The 19,196-nt window shown below is 42.2% G+C and overlaps 1 protein-coding gene across 1 annotated transcript in view; it reads left to right on the forward strand.

Annotated features, from left to right (window-relative positions):
- LOC144604431 (serine/threonine-protein kinase 3/4) overlaps nucleotides 1–19,196 on the forward strand; it is a 130,016-nt gene that overhangs the window by 25,615 nt on the left and 85,205 nt on the right. Inside the window, exons 3-5 of the mRNA XM_078418846.1 lie at nucleotides 7,607–7,735; nucleotides 9,998–10,112; nucleotides 12,020–12,184. Of these exons, the coding sequence (XP_078274972.1) occupies nucleotides 7,607–7,735; nucleotides 9,998–10,112; nucleotides 12,020–12,184 (409 nt within the window). The remainder of the gene's footprint in view (nucleotides 1–7,606; nucleotides 7,736–9,997; nucleotides 10,113–12,019; nucleotides 12,185–19,196) is intronic.

The raw sequence follows: 19,196 nt of genomic DNA on the forward strand, positions 1-19,196 counted from the left end.
CTTAATCAACAAACCCTGGACTTACCTTTGAAGAACACAGAGATCATTAGGCATAGTAACGGAATTAGGTCATTTGGTCCATCAAGTTTGCTCCAACTTGATCTATCTTTCCCTCACAAACACATTCTCTTGCCTTTTCCCCATAATCATTGCCCTTACTAATCAAGTACCTATCAATCTCTGCTTTAAAAATACCCAGAGACTTGGCCTCCACCGCCGTCTGTGGCAACGAATTCCGCAAATTCATGCTCTGGCTAAAGAAATTCCTCATCTCCATTCTAAAGATACGTCCTTTTATTCTGAGGCTGTGCCCCCTGGTCCTAGACTCCCACTAGTGGAAACTTGTTGAAATAGTCAGTGCATAGCAGACCATATTGAACTTGTAAGCAGGAGGCACCCCGGGGACATGAAGGCTGAAGGTGTCAGCGTGAGGAGAGGGACGACAGCAGCAATGGGCTCTTATGGCCAGCTACTGCTGGCACTGTAAAATGGCACCACAACTTGGCGTCTCTTGCATGTAGACTCAGTGGACTGATTTTGTACGTTCTGTATACCATCGGGAATTGTACTTATGTATGCCAATAATCTTACTGATCTGCATGCAAAAAAAAAAGAATTTAATTGTACTGTGGTACACATAATAATAAAGAACCATTGAACCGTAGGGATACTTTCCAAACTTTTTACGAGGGTTATTTTGCAGTAGGATGTTGAGCTTGCCGGGGACTGGAGGCTGTTCTTGTTTCTATTTTGGCGTGTGTTGCCTGGTGCAATCGGAGAACTTGCAGGCGGACTGACTGCTTCCCCACAATTAGTTTCTGTTTGCGGGTTTCCTGTTGCAGAGGAAAGATTAGAGGTTTGTGCAGAATGGCTGTGCGTACGTACCCAACACTGGACACCCACACTTGTAGTTTGCAGCCAGCTTCTGACCTTGGCTTTACATTTGCATTGTGATTGCTGCCCACAATTTTGCAGCTTTTTGTCGGGAAACATATTTCCTTAAGAGAGTTGAGTGAACGTAGAGCTTAGTACAGAATGGGAGGCTATTGGAAACAAATGAAAGGCATCAATGTGAGCTTTATGTATTTTTACAGTCGTTGTGATCCCTATTGAAAAGCACTGCTTAAAATAGGTCAGAAGCAATTTAAATTGCAGTTTTCAAAAGGGAAGTGAATATGCAATGCAAAAGGGGGAGGGGCTGTACAGCGGTAAAGCTGCTTCCTTACAGCTGCAGAGACCAGAGTTTCTTCCTGACTACGGATACTGTCTGTGTGGAATTTGTACGTTCTCCCTGTGACTGCATTGGTTTTCACTGGGTGCTCCGGTTTCCTCTTACATTCTAAAGATGTACAGGTTTATAGGTTATCACCTCTTCCCCAGCCAACAATGGGTCAATATGGGCTCCACTCTCCCTTGGTCATCTGCTGGTGGCTCTGACTTGTTCTGGTCTTTTCCTACCTTCACTTTACTTTCAGTCCAACCTAAAATGTCACCCATCCTTTTTCTATAGGAATTCTGCCTGACCTGCTGAGTTACTCCAGCAGTTCGTGTCTATCTCAGATTTATAGGTTAATTGGCTTCAGTCTATTGCAGGATGCAAAAGTGGGTTAACAGTGTTTGGCTGATTGTTGGTTGGCACAGACTCAGTGGGCCGAAGGGCCGGTTTCCATGCTGTATCTCTAAACTTTGATATATGCTTTAAAATGAAAACGGGTGAAACTTGTACTGCAATGCTCAAGGAATAAACAATATGGTTTAAGAAATCGTACTGGATTAGGCTGAAGTTGCTGGTTAAGGCGTCTAGAATAAATTGGTTGCATCTGGGTGGCTGTAAATAGTTGTTTAAAGCAGGAAACACGATGACTAATTTGGACACAACAAACATCCAAGTTGTGTGGATCAGATAATCTATTTCAAAATACGAGGGACTTATGAGGCACTGTGGCGTTTGACAGTGTCCTGAAATCGTAATGCACAGGCCCTTGGTTAATGTCTTCATTAGTAAGGGCATCAAAGGTTACAGGGAGAAGGCAGGTCAATTGAGTTGGGAAGGAAAATTACATCAGCCGTAATTGAATGGTGCAGCAGACTCGATGGGCCGAATGGCCTAATTCTGCTCCTGCTCCCATGTCTTATGATCTCGTATCCTATTCAAAAAGTCGCCCATGCAAATCTATCAGGCCTGCAGTAGATTGGCAACCTACATTTCTCCACCCTCGGTCAAGGTGGAATATAAATCCAGGTCTCTCTGAGATGAGAGATAAAGCAGATCAACAGTTCTATGGTCACTTTATTGTCATGTGTGCAGAGGGACAGTAACAAGCCTGTTCTGTATTCTATCTGTAAAATCATACCGTACATGAGTAAATTAGAGAATCAAGGAACTGCAGATGCTGGTTTCCAAAAAAAGACAACATGCTGGAGGAACAGCAGGTTGGGCAATATCTCTGGAGAACGGATTGGTGACGCTTAGGGCCGGGACCCTTCTTCAGTCCGATCCGAAACGTCACCTATCCGTATCATCCAGAGGTGTTGCCTGAAGCACTGTGTTATTCCAGCACTCTCTGTCCGTTTTACAATAGATCTCGTTTGAAACAGCACTCTGAATTGCCACATTCTGTCCGGCCCACTACTTGCAACTTCCAAATCTCTAAAAAGTCTGCTCAAGGCCTCAGGAAATATGCAGCGTCTTACATTTCCCACTTGCAGGCCTGGTGGCCTGAGGACACTGGGCCAATGGATGGGCCTGGCCCAGAATAATGCTGCTTGCTTCATCCACCGCCACTCCATGCAGCTGCCACATGCTGCGCTCAATCCGCTTGCTCTGTGAATTTTTATCCCTTAGCTTCTTGCTTCATACCCAATGTATTTTGGACTCAAACTCTCAACTGTGAGCCTGTGTGACATTCCTCTCCTATATTGACCTTGTTGTACTGTACTATTTGGTAGGTTACTACACTAGACTTTTACTGGATTATTTGTGGTCCATAATCTCTGGAACCTTGTACTGAAGACGATGCTTTGCTTTATAGCGATGCAAGAGTGTTAGCAGCTTCTGCCATATGCTTAAATGTACTTGTGTACTGAAATGAAGTTCCTGTAAGTCATTTCCTGCTCCTTCACAAGTTCACTGTTGTGGTTGTCAAAGGTGCAGTCAACATTGAATCAGTGAATTGCCCTGTGCTTTAACATATAACATGTTCCTGTTTATAAAATCCTTTCGCGAATAATATGCCTTGACGAATTGGGTATAACTATTTTGTTATAAGCAGTACACCAAATTCATAAGTACTCTGAACCAGAGGACATAAGTTTAAGGTGAGGGGGGAAAGATTGAATAGGATCCTGAGTGACAATCTTTTCACACAATGGGTGGTAGGTGTATGGAGCGAGGAAATAGTTGATGCAGGTGCTATCACAACATTTGGACAGGTACATGGAAAGGATAGGTTTAAAGGGATATGGGCCAAACGCAGGTAGGTGGGACTAGTGTAGATGGGGCATGTTGTTCGACTGGGCAAGTTCGGCCGAAGGGCCTGTTTCAATGCTTTGTGGCTCTGAGTTTAGGGATACAGCATGGAAACAGGCCCTTCGACCCACCCAGTCCGCACTAACCATCAGTCACCCATTCACGCTAGTTCTATGTTATCACACTTTCTCATCCACTCCCTGCACGCGAGGCAATTTTACAGAGTGCCAAATAACCTCTAAACCTGCAGGTGTTTGCAATATGTGTTGAAACCGGAGCACCCGGAAGAAACCCACGTCGTCATAGGGAGAGCGCGTTAACTCCACTCAGACAGCACCCAAGGCCGGGATGGAACCCAGGTCTCTGGCGCTGTGAGGCAGCAGCTCTACCTGCTGGGCCACCCAGTTGGCTGCATGGCTATTAATCCCAGAGAAAGTATTTTTATTTTCAAAACTTCATCCCCCAGAATAACATTTTTAAAATGTAGTGACTTTAAAACTAAAGGTAATTTTTTTGTTTTACTTTGAAATGTGGTTCTTTTGAAATAAATCACTTTCACTTCCTGTGGACATAAGGAACTGCAGATGGTTGTTTACAATAAAAGACACAAGGTGCTGGAGTAACTCAGCGGGTCAGGCAGCATCTCTGGAGATGGACAGTAACGTTGTGGGCTGGGAATCTTCTTCAGACTGTATAAAGAAGGTATGACCCAAAAGGTCGAATCTCCACGTTCTCCAGAGACGCTGAATTACTCCTGAACTTTGCGTCACTTTCACTTCCTGATACATGTATGTGACCATTCTTTGATCTAATCAGACAAATAATTTTGTTGTTGTAACACCCCCACGGTTGGCACTGGATACAAAGTTCTGTCAGAATCGAGACAATCACCATTCTACATCCCACGTAGAAACAAGGAACTGCAGATGCTAGTTTACTAAAGAAGATACAATGTGCTGGCATAGTGGGTCAGGCAGCATCTTTAGACTTACAGCGAGATACTGTGCAGAAGCAGGCCCTTAGGCCCACCTAGTCCCCCACGCACTATAGACAATAGGTGCAGGAGTAGGCCATTCAGCCCTTCGAGCCAGCACCGCCATTCAATGCGATCATGGCTGATCATTCTCAATCAGTACCCCGTTCCTGCCTTCTCCCCATACCCCCTCACTCCGCTATCCTTAAGAGCTCTATCCAGCTCTCTCTTGAAAGCATCCAACGAACTGGCCTCCACTGCCTTCTGAGGCAGAGAATTCCACACCTTCACCACTCTCTGACTGAAAAAGTTCTTCCTCATCTCCGTTCTAAATGGCCTACCCCTTATTCTTAAACTGTGGCCTCTTGTTCTGGACTCCCCCAACATTGGGAACATGTTTCCTGCCTCTAATGTGTCCAATCCCCTAATTATCTTATATGTTTCAATAAGATCCCCCCTCATCCTTCTAAATTCCAGTGTATACAAGCCTAATTGCTCCAGCCTTTCAACATACGACAGTCCCGCCATTCCGGGAATTAACCTAGTGAACCTACGCTGCACGCCCTCAATAGCAAGAATATCCTTCCTCAAATTTGGAGACCAAAACTGCACACAGTACTCCAGGTGCGGTCTCACCAGGGCCCGGTACAACTGTAGAAGGACCTCTTTGCTCTTATACTCAACTCCTCTTGTTATGAAGGCCAACATTCCATTTGCTTTCTTCACTGCCTGCTGTACCTGCATGCTTCCTTTCAGTGACTGATGCACTAGGACGCCCAGATATGTTGAACATCCCCTCTTCCTAACTTGACACCATTCAGATAATAATCTGCCTTTCTATTCTTACTTCCAAAGTGAATAACCTCACACTTATCTACATTAAACTGCATCTGCCATGTATCCGCCCACTCACACAACCTGTCCAAGTCACCCTGCAGCCTTATTGCATCTTCCACACAATTCACACTACCCCCCAGCTTAGTATCATCTGCAAATTTGCTAATGGTACTTTTAATCCCTTCATCTAAGTCATTAATGTATATCGTAAATAGCTGGGGTCCCAGCACCGAACCTTGCGGTACCCCACTGGTCACTGCCTGCCATTCCGAAAGGGACCCATTTATCCCCACTCTTTGCTTTCTGTCTGTCAACCAATTTTCTATCCATGTCAGTACCCTACCCCCAATACCATGTGCTCTAATTTTGCCCACTAATCTCCTATGTGGGACCTTGTCGAAGGCTTTCTGAAAGTCGAGGTACACCACATCCACTGACTCTCCCCTGTCAATTTTCCTAGTTACATCCTCAAAAAATTCCAGTAGATTTGTCAAGCATGATTTCCCCTTCGTAAATCCATGCTGACTCGGAATGATCCTGTTTCTGCTGTCCAAATGCTCTGCAATTTCGTCTTTTATAATTGACTCCAGCATCTTCCCCACCACTGATGTCAGACTAACTGGTCTATAATTACCCGTTTTCTCTCTCCCTCCTTTCTTAAAAAGTGGGATAACATTTGCTATCCTGCAATCCACAGGAACTGATCCTGAATCTATAGAACATTGAAAAATGATCTCCAATGCTTCCACTATTTCTAGAGCCACCTCCTTAAGTACCCTGGGATGCAGACCATCAGGCCCTGGGGATTTATCAGCTTTCAGTCCCATCAATCTACCGAAAACCATTTCCTGCCTAATGTGGATTTCCTTCAGTTCCTCCATCACCCTAGGTTCTCCGGCCCCTAGAACATTTGGGAGATTGTGTGTATCTTCCTCAGTAAAGACAGATCTAAAGTAACGGTTTAACTCGTCTGCCATTTCTTTGTTCCCCATAATAAATTCCCCTGCTTCTGTCTTCAAGGGACCCACATTTGCCTTGACTATTTTTTTCCTCTTCACGTACCTAAAAAAACTTTTGCTATCCTCCTTTATATTATTGGCTAGTTTACTCTCGTACCTCATCTTTTCTCCCCGTATTGCCTTTTTAGTTAACTTTTGTTGCTCTTTAAAAGAGTCCCAATTCTCTGTCTTCCCACTTTTCTTTGCTATGTTATACTTCCTCTCCTTAATTTTTATGCTGTCCTTGACTTCCCTTGTCAGCCACAGGTGTCTCTTACTCCCCTTAGAGTCTTTCCGCCTCTTTGGGATAAATTGATCCTGCAACCTCTGCATTATTCCCAGGAATACCTGCCATTGCTGTTCTACCGTCTTCCCTGCTAGCGCCTCCTTCCAGTCAATTTTGGCCAGCTCCTGCCTCATGCCTCTGTAATCCCCTTTGCTATACTGTAATACTGACACTTCCGATTTTCCCTTCTGCCTTTCCATTTGCAGAGTAAAACTTATCATGTTGTGATCACTGCCTCCTAATGGTTCTTTTACCTCTAGTCCCCTTATCAGATCAGGATCATTACACAACACTAAATCCAGAATTGCCTTCTCCCTGGTAGGCTCCAGTACAAGCTGGAGCAAGCAGTCCAGGACTAGCACTATCCTACACACTAAGGACAATTTACAATATTTTACTGAAGCCAATTAACCCACAAATCTGTACGTCTTTGGAGTGTGGGAGGAAAACGGAGCACTCGGTGCAAACCCAAGCCGTCTCAGGGAGGACGTGCAAACTCCGTACAGACAGCATCCGTAGTCAGGATTGAACCTGGGTCACTGGTGCTCTGAGACAGCAACTCTACAGCTGCTCCACCTTGCCGCCCACCAGGGGAAGGAAGTGGAAAGCAATTAACCTATATCATAAATAGAGACCTATCACCTGTTCAGCTGGCTAGGAAGTAAGAAAAAGAGTGGGGGAAATCTAAATAAAACAGTTGTGAAATTTTATATCAAAGGGAAACCTCTATAATTATTGTTCTCCCTTATAAGTTAGAAGTTATAAGAGCAGAATTCAATCATGGCTGATCTATCTTTCCCTCTCGTCCCCATTCTCCTGCCTTCTCCCGATAGCCTTTGATACCATTAATAATCAAGACGTTGTCAATCTGCGTGATAAAAATACCCAATGATTTTGGCCTCCACAAAGGCTGAGGCAGTGAATTCCACAAATTCACCAGCCTCTGGCTAAAGAAATTCCTCCTCAGTTCACTGTCCTCTGGAACGTGCAGCTTTAGTGTGTAACATTTAATGAATGTTAATGATCTTTGCTTCCTCTGACAGGTCCTATGGCAGTGTGTTCAAAGCTATTCACAAAGAATCCGGCCAAGTGGTGGCGATCAAACAGGTCCCGGTGGAATCAGACCTGCAGGAGATTATCAAAGAAATCTCAATTATGCAGCAATGCGATAGGTGAGGCTCTGTGTTTTTTTGTGAGTGACTACTGATCTTGACTTGTTTTTTAAACTCTTCGGGTTTGATAACACAAGTTACCACAAGATTAGGATTAATTGGGGAAATTGGGTGAATAAGAACACAAACATTCTTTGACAAACATCTGGACCAAATTATCAGGGAAGAAATTCAAAGCAGAACGAAGATTGTTTATGAAAATAAATTTAATTAACTGACATGACCCACGTGTAGAGTTTCATTTTGATATTAAATATACTTTAGTTTAGTTTAGAGATACAGTATGGAGACAGATACAGTATTCAGTCCACGCCGACCATCGATCACCCGTTCACACTAGTTCTATGTTATCCCACTTTCACATCCTGCAGAATAGGGGCCATTTACAGAAGCCAATTAACCTATAGATTTACACATCTGTGGGAGGTAACCGGAGCACCCGCAGAAAACTCGCACAGTCTCAGGGAGAACGTACAAACTCTGTACAGGCACCCGAGGTCAGGATGAAACCCGAGTCTATGGCGCTGTAAGGCAGCAACTCTACCTCTGCGCCACTCTGCCGTACTGTGGCACGATTCAAAGAAGAACTGCTGACATGAACATTAATTAGTTCATCATCGGATTTTCTGTTCATTCACTTGCTCCCATTTGTGGTACATTGTTGATCCACAATGGGTGTCCTGTTTACCTCGTTTAAGGGGAGTGCAAGAACCAAGGTTTAGTGAGTTTAAAAATAGCGCAGGATTCAGAGGTCTCGTGAGTTTAAGGGGGAGGTGCGGGAGATGAAGCTGTGGAATTCATTGCCACAGACAGCTGTGGAGGCCAAGTCAATGGATATTTTTAAGGCGGAGATTGGCAGATTCTTGATCCGTTAGGGTATCAAGGATTATGGGGAGAAGGCAGGCGAATGGGTTTGAGAGGGAAAGATAGATCAGCTATGATTGAATGGTGGAGTAGACATGATGAGCTGAATGGCTTAATTCTGCTAGAACGTATGAGGCAGACCTCCCCGAGTTGAGGGAGGGTGCATTTGTAGACTCGTGGGAGACTGCAGCCTGTTGAAGTCAGGCACCTAAAGTTTCTACTGAAATTTTGGAGAGCAGATGGGTGGCTGGGCATTTTGGGGCTGGGCCAAAGGCTTTGGCTGAGGGAAAAGGGTATGGGCAAGATCTGGCACCAGGGGCTTCAGCTAGTTTGATCCTGTACATGCGCTCAAGTGGGCCACAAGATCAGAGAATGGGAGCAGGGGACACGAGACTGCAGATGCTGGAATCTTGGGCTAAAAACAAACTGCTGGAGGAATTTGGCAGGCCAGGCAGCATCTGTGGAAGAAAATGGACTGACAACAGTTTGGGTTGGGACCCTTCTTCATTAGCCACCTGGCCCCTCAAGCCTGCTCCACCATTCAATATGACCATGACTGATCTGTGCAGTCCTCAATTCCTATTCTGTGCCACTTCCCCATTGCCTTCAATTCAAATATTTATCCATCTCCACATTTATCCATCCATCTAATGATCTGGGCTCCATCATCCTCTGCGGTGAAGAATTCCAGAGATATACTACCTTCTGAGAATTTGCCATGAGTTGAGCTCGTACAACAGAGCCATGTCACTATTTGTCCCGGACCTCCTTGCTATTGGGCCAAGACCGTGCCTTGTCAAGGCTGTGTGGTAGCTGATATACAACACTCAGAATACTCACACGCTGGCATCTTCCACTCCGCAGACCCTGAGTGACTTGCCTAAGAAAATGTAAAAACCACTTCAAAACTAATTGATTACACAAAAAAATTATTATACATTGTACATGGATGGGAAAGGTTTAGAGGGATATGGGCCAAATGCAGGCAGGTGGGACCAGTGCAGATTTAAGGTGGGGGGGGGAGAGAAAGATTTCATGGGAACCTGAGGGGTAACTTTTTTATACAAAGTGTGCTAGGTGTATGGAATGAGCTGCCGGAGGAGGTACTTGAGGAAACACTATTGCAATGTTTAAGAAACATTTAGCCAGGTACATGAATAGAAAAGGTTTAGAGGGATATAGACAAAATGCGGGCAGGCGGGACTAGTGTAGATGAGACATGTTGGTAGGTGTGGGCAAGTCGGGCTGAGGGCGTTTGACTCAATGGAAATTTGCGTAAATTGAGGTAACTATGATAATTGTTCTCGTAGATGGGTTTAACAAACGTTATCAACATTTTCAACCATTCATTTGTACTTTCTAAGAAAGTATTTTAATTTTCCTACGCTTTCTCCACAGTCCTCACGTGGTTAAGTACTATGGGAGCTATTTTAAGAATACAGACCTGTGGATAGTCATGGAATACTGTGGCGCTGGCTCAGTGTCAGACCTTATTCGAATAAGGAATAAAACGGTAATTCTGTCCTTTTGCTTCTTTTTTCCAAGAAAGTCAGGATTATCTGACAACAGTATGTGAGTGCAAGTTTAGAAGCTGATACCATAGAACAAAACAAGAGGGGTGGAGCTGCTGTCTTACAGCGCCAGAAACCCAGGTTCGATCCTGACTACGAGTGCTGTCTGTGCACAGTTTATCCGTTCTCCCTGTGACTGCATTGGGTTTTCTCCTACACGCCAAAGATGTGCGAGTTTGTAGGTTAATTGCCTTCGCTAAATTGCCCCAAGTGTGTAGGATAGAACTAGTTTTTACAGGTGATTGGTGAGTTTTTTCGTGCATTTGTGGACCACAGGGCCTGTTTCCACACTATATCTCTGAACTAAACTGAAGTGGAATTATCTAAAGTCATAGAGTCACACAGTGTGGAAATAGGCCCTTTGGCCCAATTTGTCCATGCTGACCAAGATGCTCCATCTACACTAGTCTCACCTGCATCCATTTGACCCATCCCTCTAAAACTTTTCGCTCCATGTACCTGTCCAAATGAGGAATGAGATAACTAGTGTTAGTTAAATGGAAAATGTATGCTGAGACCTTTTTGAAGAAATTAAATTGACTTGCTTTTGCTTGGTCCTTATAATGGGTTTGAAGGAGATTGCAAGATAACATTTTATCTGCTGTGCTTCGGCATGTAATCACTTGCAATGCAATTTGTGCAAACTGATTAGAACGACCCAAAGCAGCACCTGTGTTCTCCCTTAATTATAGTGATGGCGCCTCAAAGCACTTCACTAAAAATGCTCTGGTCTGTACAGTGGCCATGAGAGGTGCTTTAGAAATGCAAGTTCTTTGCATCTTTGAATGAGGAGCAGGCGTGAGTGGGGAACATACCTTGGAGACGATATCTAGTCACTTGTACACAACAGCATTAATTCAGGTGTTGGGGCATCTGCCACCTCACAGACGGTACAGTTAGAAAGGAAATATAGGTATCTCTGTCTCTGATGGTGGGATACTTTACATTGGTGTTATGTCATTAAGCCGGAAAGATTGCGGAGAAGATTTGAGAATGTTGCTGTGACTCAAGGGCCTGAGCTATATGGGGCGGCACGGTGGCGCAGCGGTAGAGTTGCTACCTTACAGCGAATGCAGCGCCGGAGACTCAGGTTCGATCCTGACTACGGGTGCTGTACTGTACGGAGTTTGTACGTTCTCCCCGTGACCTGCGTGGATTTTCTCCGAGATCTTCGGTTTCCTCCCACACTCTAAAGACTACAGGTTTGTAGGTTAATTGGCTGGGCAAATGTAGAAATTGTCCTTAGTGGGTGTAGGATCGTGTTAATGTGCGGGGATCGCTGGGCGGCGCGGACCCGGTGGGCCGAATGGCCTGTTTCTGCGCTGTATCTCTAAAATCTATTTTAAAAATCTATAGGGAAAGGATGGGCAGGCTAGGACTTTATTCCTTGGAGCACAGCAGACTGAGGGGTGATCTTATAGAGATGTATAAATTCATGAGGAGAGTAGATAGGGTGAATGCACAGTCTTTTATCCAGGGTAGGGAAAGAACCAGAAGGCATAGGTTTAAGGTGAGAGGTGGAAAGATTTAATAGGAATCCGAGGGGCAACTTTTCATACAGAGGGTGGTGGGTATATGGAACGAGCTGCCAGAGGAGGCACTACAACAGGATTTCAGACATTTGGACGGGTACATGGTGGGAATGTTTTAGAGGGATATGGGCCAAATGTGGGCAAATATGATTGGCGAAGAAGGGGCACCTTAGCCGACATGGGCAAGTTGTGCTGAAGGGCCTGTTTCTGCGCTGTATGGCTCATTGGTAGATGAACAGTAATGCACTGTGCTTAGCCTTTACAAAAACGTTTCCGAGAGTCTGCATTGTAAATCAGATCTCTTTCCCTTTCTTCAGCTAACAGAGGACGAGATTGCCACAATCTTCCAATCCACGCTAAAAGGACTGGAATATCTGCACTTCATGAGAAAAATCCACAGGGATATCAAAGCTGGAAACATCTTGCTCAACAATGAAGGACATGCGAAACTGGCAGACTTTGGAGTTGCGGGTCAGCTTACTGTGAGTCACCCTGAAGAATAATGGCCCACGCAGCCAAAGACTGTTGTCATGAAGTTATCTGAACTGAGCCCGTTTCTATTTGATGAGAGAAATATATCAACAAAAATCTATTGACAAAGTATTGAATAGGAGCTGACTCGAGCAATATTTTTATACATAGAAGTAATATATTTTGCCTGCTCTTAGATCTGTGATATATTGGTACAACCCATTTCCAGAGGCTTTAAACAAGACATCAGAACATGGGATAGACACAAAAAGGTGGAGTAATTCAGCAGGACAGACAGCATCCCTGGAGAGAAGGAATGGGTGACGTTTCGGGTTGAGACCCTTCTACAGAAGGGTCTGAAGAAGGGTCTCGACCCGAAACGTCACCCATTCCTTCTCTCCAGAGATGCTGCCTGTCCTGCTGAGTTACTCTAGCTTTTTGTGCCTATCTTCGGTTTAAACCAGCATTTGTAGTTCCTTCAGAACATCAGAACGTGGAAACTGTCCCTTATTCCCAGTCCACCATTCATTAAAATCATGGCTATTATTTTACAACATGATCACTGCCAAATGTTAACTCCACAAGTTAACATGTTATGGTATCAACAGTGTTTCAATCTGAGTTTCAAAATTATAATTTGAGGTAGCAGCAATTGCTAGAAACAAGGAATGCTAGTTTAAGGACAAAAAGTCATAAACTGCTGGAGTAAATCAGCAGGTCAGGCATTATCTCTGGAGAACATGGATAGGTGACATATTGAGTCAAGACCGTCAGACTGAAGAAGTGCTGAAGTAACTCAGCGGGGTCAAGCAGCATCCCTGGAGAACATGGATAGGTGACATTTTGGGCCAGGACCCTTATTCAGACTGAAGAAGGGTCCTGACTCAAAACGTCTCCTCCCCATGTTCTCCAGAGATCCTGCCTGACCTGCTGAAATACTCAAGCATTCTGTGTCCCTTTGTGTAAACCAACATCGGCAGTTCCTTGTTTCTGCATCTTATCTAAAGGCTTGCAGTGTAATGATAACAGAGGTAGAAGGTGAACTGTAGGAGCTGTCGTCTTTGCTGACACATTTCACAGTAAACCGATGCAGCCTGTGAATACTCTAAATCTGTTGGCTGTCTGTTCTCCTAGAATATCTATTCTGTCTACCAGTTTGCTCCATTTGGCTGCATAGTGATGCCGAAATAGATCCTTTTCCCAGTTAGGTTGCATGCAATAAATAGGGCTTATTAACAGAGCAGCCAGTTCAACTAGGTGAAAATTTTTGTGCATGGGTGAAACTTTTATATACATCCCCAACAGCTAGAATATTAACTAATCAAATGCTGTCATCTAAATTTCATTTAGCTAGGGGTTGTAGACAAGGATGTCCACTATCACCACTTTTATTTGCCCTAATTATAGAACCACTTGCTGAGAGTATTAGATCAAATTCACATATTTATGGCTACAACACTAAACATACAACCAATAAAATTTCTTTATATGCGGATGATGTATTAATATATATTACAAAGCCAGAAATTAGCATTCCGAATTTATTAAATCTCATAACTCAATTTGGTTCATTTTCAGGTTATAGAATTAACTGGTATAAAAGTGAAATTATGCCAATAATGGAGCATAATCCGGCCATACTTCAACAATTTCCTTTCAAAATTGCCTATGAAAAGTTTAAATATCTTGGAATTTACGTGACTAGGAAATATACTTCTTTATTTAAATCAAATTTTCCTCCTTTACTTGTTAAATTACACAGAAATATCCAATTTTGGAAAACACTTCCTATATCATTAGTTGGTCGTAGTAATGCTATAAAGATGATCTTTCTGCCACAGCTACTATACTTATTTCAAGCAATTCCGATCTACCTTCCAAAAAAGTTTTTTAAAAAAATTGATTCAATTGTTACTAATTTTATTTGGGACTACAAGACTCATAGAATAAATAAAAGACACTTATGTAAGTCTAAAATTAATGGAGGAATTGCTTTACCTAACTTTTTATTTTATTATTGGGCGGTTAATATTAAAAATATAACCTGCTGGTTGGATGATTCTGATCAACAACCGGATTGGTTAAAGATGGAGAAAGAGGATTGTTTACCATTCGATATTGGTGCGATCCTCTTAGCTCCAATAAATTTAAATAAAAAAACATATGGAGGTAATTCCATTATACATAGTGTTATCCGTACCTGGAAACAATTAAAGCTTACGTTAAAATTGAGTAAATTATCTGTTTTCCTTCCTATTGCGAATAATCCTTCTTTTAAACCGTCTGTCTTAGATAGAGGCTTTGCTCAATGGAAAAGTTATGGAATCAAAAGGGTGGGAGATCTTTATCATAAGGGAACTTTTCTTTCGTTTCAGGAGTTACAGCAGAAGTACGGATTACATGTTAATAATTATTTTAGATATTTACAACTTAGAGATTATGTAAAATCACACATGCAAGAATATAAGTTTAGAGGTCCAGAAATACTTGATGTATGCCTGAATCGACATTATAACTCAAATAAATTAATATCTTTTATTTACAATATTCTCCTTGACATTGACATTCCGTCATCAGAATCTTATAGACGAGCATGGGAGGACGAATTGAATCAAGTTATAATGCAAGATATATGGGATGAAAGTTTACAACATATACATCAATGTTCATTGAATACTAGACATTCCCTAATACAATTTAAAATAATACATAGATTACATTATTCGAAGACGAAATTAAATAGGATTTTTCCTAGTATCTCTCCTATGTGTGATAAATGTCAATTTCAAGAAGCTAATTTAACTCATATTTTCGTAACTTGTATAAAAATGCAAAACTTCTGGTTGGAGATTTTTAAAATAGTTTCTAAAGTTATTAATAAAAAATTAGATATGGACCCAAAATTAATTATATTAGGATTATCAGAACATACTACAAATTTTACAGTAATTCAGGTACATTTTCTTGATTACAGTCTAATAACTGCAAAAAAACTAATACTTAAATTTTGGAAAAAACCAATAACCCCCACAATTAAAATGTGGACTATGGAAATGACAGAGACCCTGCATTTGGAAAAAATAAGGTTTGCCTTAATCGACAAACCTGAGTTATTTTTAAAAATATGGTCTCCATTTATTGAATTTTTAGAAAAGTAAATGGGCTTGGCACAGGACTAAAATTTAAAAAAAAAATTTAAATAAAAAGTTGAAACTTGAGTTGGGGGTTGGATGTACAGCTGTGGTTTTTGTCTCCCGGATCTACTCCCGTTAATTTTTATTGTTAGATCCTTTTTTCTTTTTTTTTTTAACCCTCTTACTCTCTTTCTCCCCAAGTTTATAGTTTTATATTTTTATTTTTACTTTCTCTCTTTAAAAATTTAAAAATTGAAGCTATGTAAGAACTTTGTAACAAATGTGTTTTTTCTTATTTCGATTTGTACATATGCTTTTCAAAAATAAAAAAAAATAAAAAAAATAAATAGGGCTTATTAACAGAGCAGCCAGTCATTTTGGGTCGGGACCCTTCTTCAGTCATTAATTTGGAAATGGGACATTAGAAGGAGAAGGACAAATTAATACTTTGTACCTTTAGAAAGGAGATGAGGGGGAATTTATTTAGTCATAGGTGGTGAATCTGTGGAAATCATTGGAGGCCAAGTCATTGTGTATTTTTAAAGTGGAGATTGAGATTTCTGATTAGTACGGGTGTCAAGGGTTATGGGGAGAAGGCAGGAGAATGGGGTTGAAAGGAAAAGATGGAATGGTGGAGTAGATTCGATGGGCCACATGGCCTAATTCTGCTCCTATGTCTTATGAACTTCCTCCTTTAGTTGCATTCAATAAATAGGGCTTACTAACAGACCCGCCAGTCACTAAGTTTGATGGACAAGTCATAATTAATAATACAAACATGGGTAACGTTACCAGCGTAAGTTGTAATGAATGTTTGAAGAAGACGCAGAATGTATAATTGAAGCTGTTGTGGAAAATTTGCATCTGGTGCGGTTTTATTGATGAGATGTAGTTGTCACTAGTAAGGTCAAGATTTCACACTCCCCCTCATTGTCCTTGAGGCAATCCCCTGCTTGGAACTGCTGCAGTCTTGATGAAGATACTCTCACGGTGATGTTGTGTATGCAAGACAATGGAGTTTTGGCTGGGCAGTCCGCATTGTTTAATTCTAAGAATATTTTGATGTAGGTAACGTTGATACAACTGAGAAGCATGATTGGTTAGAGTCAGCAGCCTTTATTGTGGCTCACATTTAGCTCAAATGTGGTAAGCACTGCAAATTTCCTCCCCTTTAGATATTAATTAACCAGAGAAAAACAAATCCAGTTGCTTTGCCATTTCATTTACTGGTGCTATTTCTATTTCAGTTCTGGATAATTTAATTAACTGAATTAAGATCCCCAGCTGTAGCGACGGGATTTTAATTTGTGTGTCTGCATTATTAGTCCACATTTCTCAGCCTATTTAATTAAGCAAGCTACTTCTATGCCGTCATACAAAACCTTACTGTGCATCCACTGGCATCCGTTTCTCTCTTCCCTCCCCCTTGCCCCATCTTCCAATTATATTGTGGAACTCATTAGTACAAGACATCTTTGAATAGGATCATAATTAGATAAATACTTGAAGCATAAATGAAATAAAGATTACAATGATGTGCTTAAAATGAGTCAAGTCAGGGCAGGCTTTGAGAGGCAGAGGCACTGTCTGGAGCAGCTGAGCTGAATGGCCTTTCTTCTTAAGCCACTTCTTATGCAACAATCGATAGACACAAAGTACTGGAGTAACTCAGCGGGTCAGGCAGCATCTCTGGTGAGCATGAATAGGTCAGTCATTGACCCATCCTTTCCACAGATGCTATCTGACACGCTGAGTTCCTCCAGCACTGTGTCCATCTTTGGTATAAACCAGCACCTGCAGTTCACAGTAAATTGTTAGGCAACGGTGGCTCTGCCTTCACTCTTCTGTTTAAATTCACTGACTGGTAGGAGTTACTGGTTAGCAATATGGTGTCGAAACAGAGACTGATATCCACTCTCAGAGTGGCAAAGTTACTGGTTATTCTTTATGATAGTCACAAATCTACCATTGTTGGTTCTAATGGTGTAAATGGTTGGGTTGTGGGTGTGTCATTGTCACATGTACCAAGCTACAGCAATCAAACCAGATAATACAATACATGTAAATAGACACAAAATGCATCTCTGGAGAGAAGGAATGGGTGACATTTCAGATCGAGACCCTTCTTCAGACATTCTTCAGCCAATACATGAATACAATCAAACCATGCACAAGTACAAAAAGTAGAGCGAAGAGAAAGATATTAGTTTTTAGAATATAGTTCTCGGCATTGCAGCTTAATGTTTGTTAATTTTTCCAATTGTGTGTAAAACAGAAATAATGTATACTGTCCTCTACTCCTGCCTAATAAAACCATAAGACTAGAAAGGAGCAGAATTGGGCCATTTGGCCCATTGAGTCTACTCTGCATTCAACTCAACTCCATTCTCCTGCCTTCTCCCTGTAACCTTTGACACTCTTACTAATCAAGAATCTATCAATCTCTGATTTAAAAATACCCAATGACTTGGCCTCCACAGACATTTGTGGCAAAGAATTCCACAGATTCACCGCGCTCTGGCTGAAGAAATTCCTCCTCATCTCCCTTGTAAAGCTATGCCCTTTTATTGTAAGGGTGTGCAATCTGGTTCTAGACTCGATTTTTTGTAGACATCCTTTTCATGTCCACTCTAAGCCTTTCATTATTCAGGTTTAAATGAGATCCCCCTCGTCCTTCTAAATTCCAGCAAGTACAGGTCCAAAGCCATCAGGCGCTCCTCATATGTTAACCCAATCATCCCTGGGATCATTCTCGTAAACCTATGGACGCTCTCCAATGACAGCACACCCTTCCTCAGATATGGGACCCAAAACTGCTCTCAATATTCCACTTATGGCCTCACCAGCACCCTATAACGTCACAGCCTTGCTTTTTTAGAAACAGAAAATAGGTGCAGGAGGAGGCCATTTGGCCCTTCGAGCCAGCACCACCGTTCATTGTGATCATGGCTGATCATCCACAATCAGTAACCGTGCCTGCCTTCTCCCCATATCCCTTGATTCCTTGATTTCTTCCTATTCGTCATTGAATCACATCAAAGCTTTAGGGTTAGTGAAATTGTGATATACAATTTTAGTCCCCTCAAAATGGATGGTAGCATTGCATTTATCTTCCTAACTGCTGACTCAATGGGCAAATGAACCTTGTGGGAATCATGCACCAGCACTCCCAGACTCTGTACAAGTTGAATGCAATGCCTGTAGGGGCGGAATCAGTAGATTTAATGGTATCCTTCAAAAGTGAGTTAGATGTAGCTTTGAAAAGAGCAGGAAAAGTGTAACTAATTGGGTGAAATGCCAGCACAGCTTGAGGGTCTGATATATACTGACCTACATACTGACGACGTAGCTCCATCCAAGACCACAAGAAATTGCAGAATTTTAGACGCAGCCCAGACCATCTCACAAATCAAACCTCCCTTCCATTGACTCCATCTACACTTGATGCTGCCTCGTCAAGGCCACCAGCATAATCAAGGACCAGTCTCACCCCAGTCATTCCCTCTTCTCCCCTCTCCCATCAGGCAAGAGATACAGAAGTGTTAAAACGCACACCTCCAGATTAATGGGCGGTTCCTTAGCTGTTAACTGAACCATCCTATTACCAACCAGAGAGCGGTCCTGAGCTACCATCTACCTCATTGGAGACCCTCAGACTTTCTTTAATCGGGCTTTACTGGACTTTATATGGCACTAAACATTATTCCCATTATCATGTATCTGTACCCTGTGGATGGCTCGATTGTAATCATGTACAGTCTTTCTGCTGACTGGTTACCATGCAACATAAAGGTTTAACTCAGATTTAATTCCGTCGTGTGTTCTACTTTGGTGTGTTGAAGCCTCGGCCCAGTTGGAAATTCCTTTCAGTGACGTGTGTGTGTGTGTG

This window comes from Rhinoraja longicauda, chromosome 22, assembly GCF_053455715.1.
Source record: "Rhinoraja longicauda isolate Sanriku21f chromosome 22, sRhiLon1.1, whole genome shotgun sequence".
Lineage (NCBI taxonomy): Eukaryota > Metazoa > Chordata > Chondrichthyes > Rajiformes > Arhynchobatidae > Rhinoraja > Rhinoraja longicauda.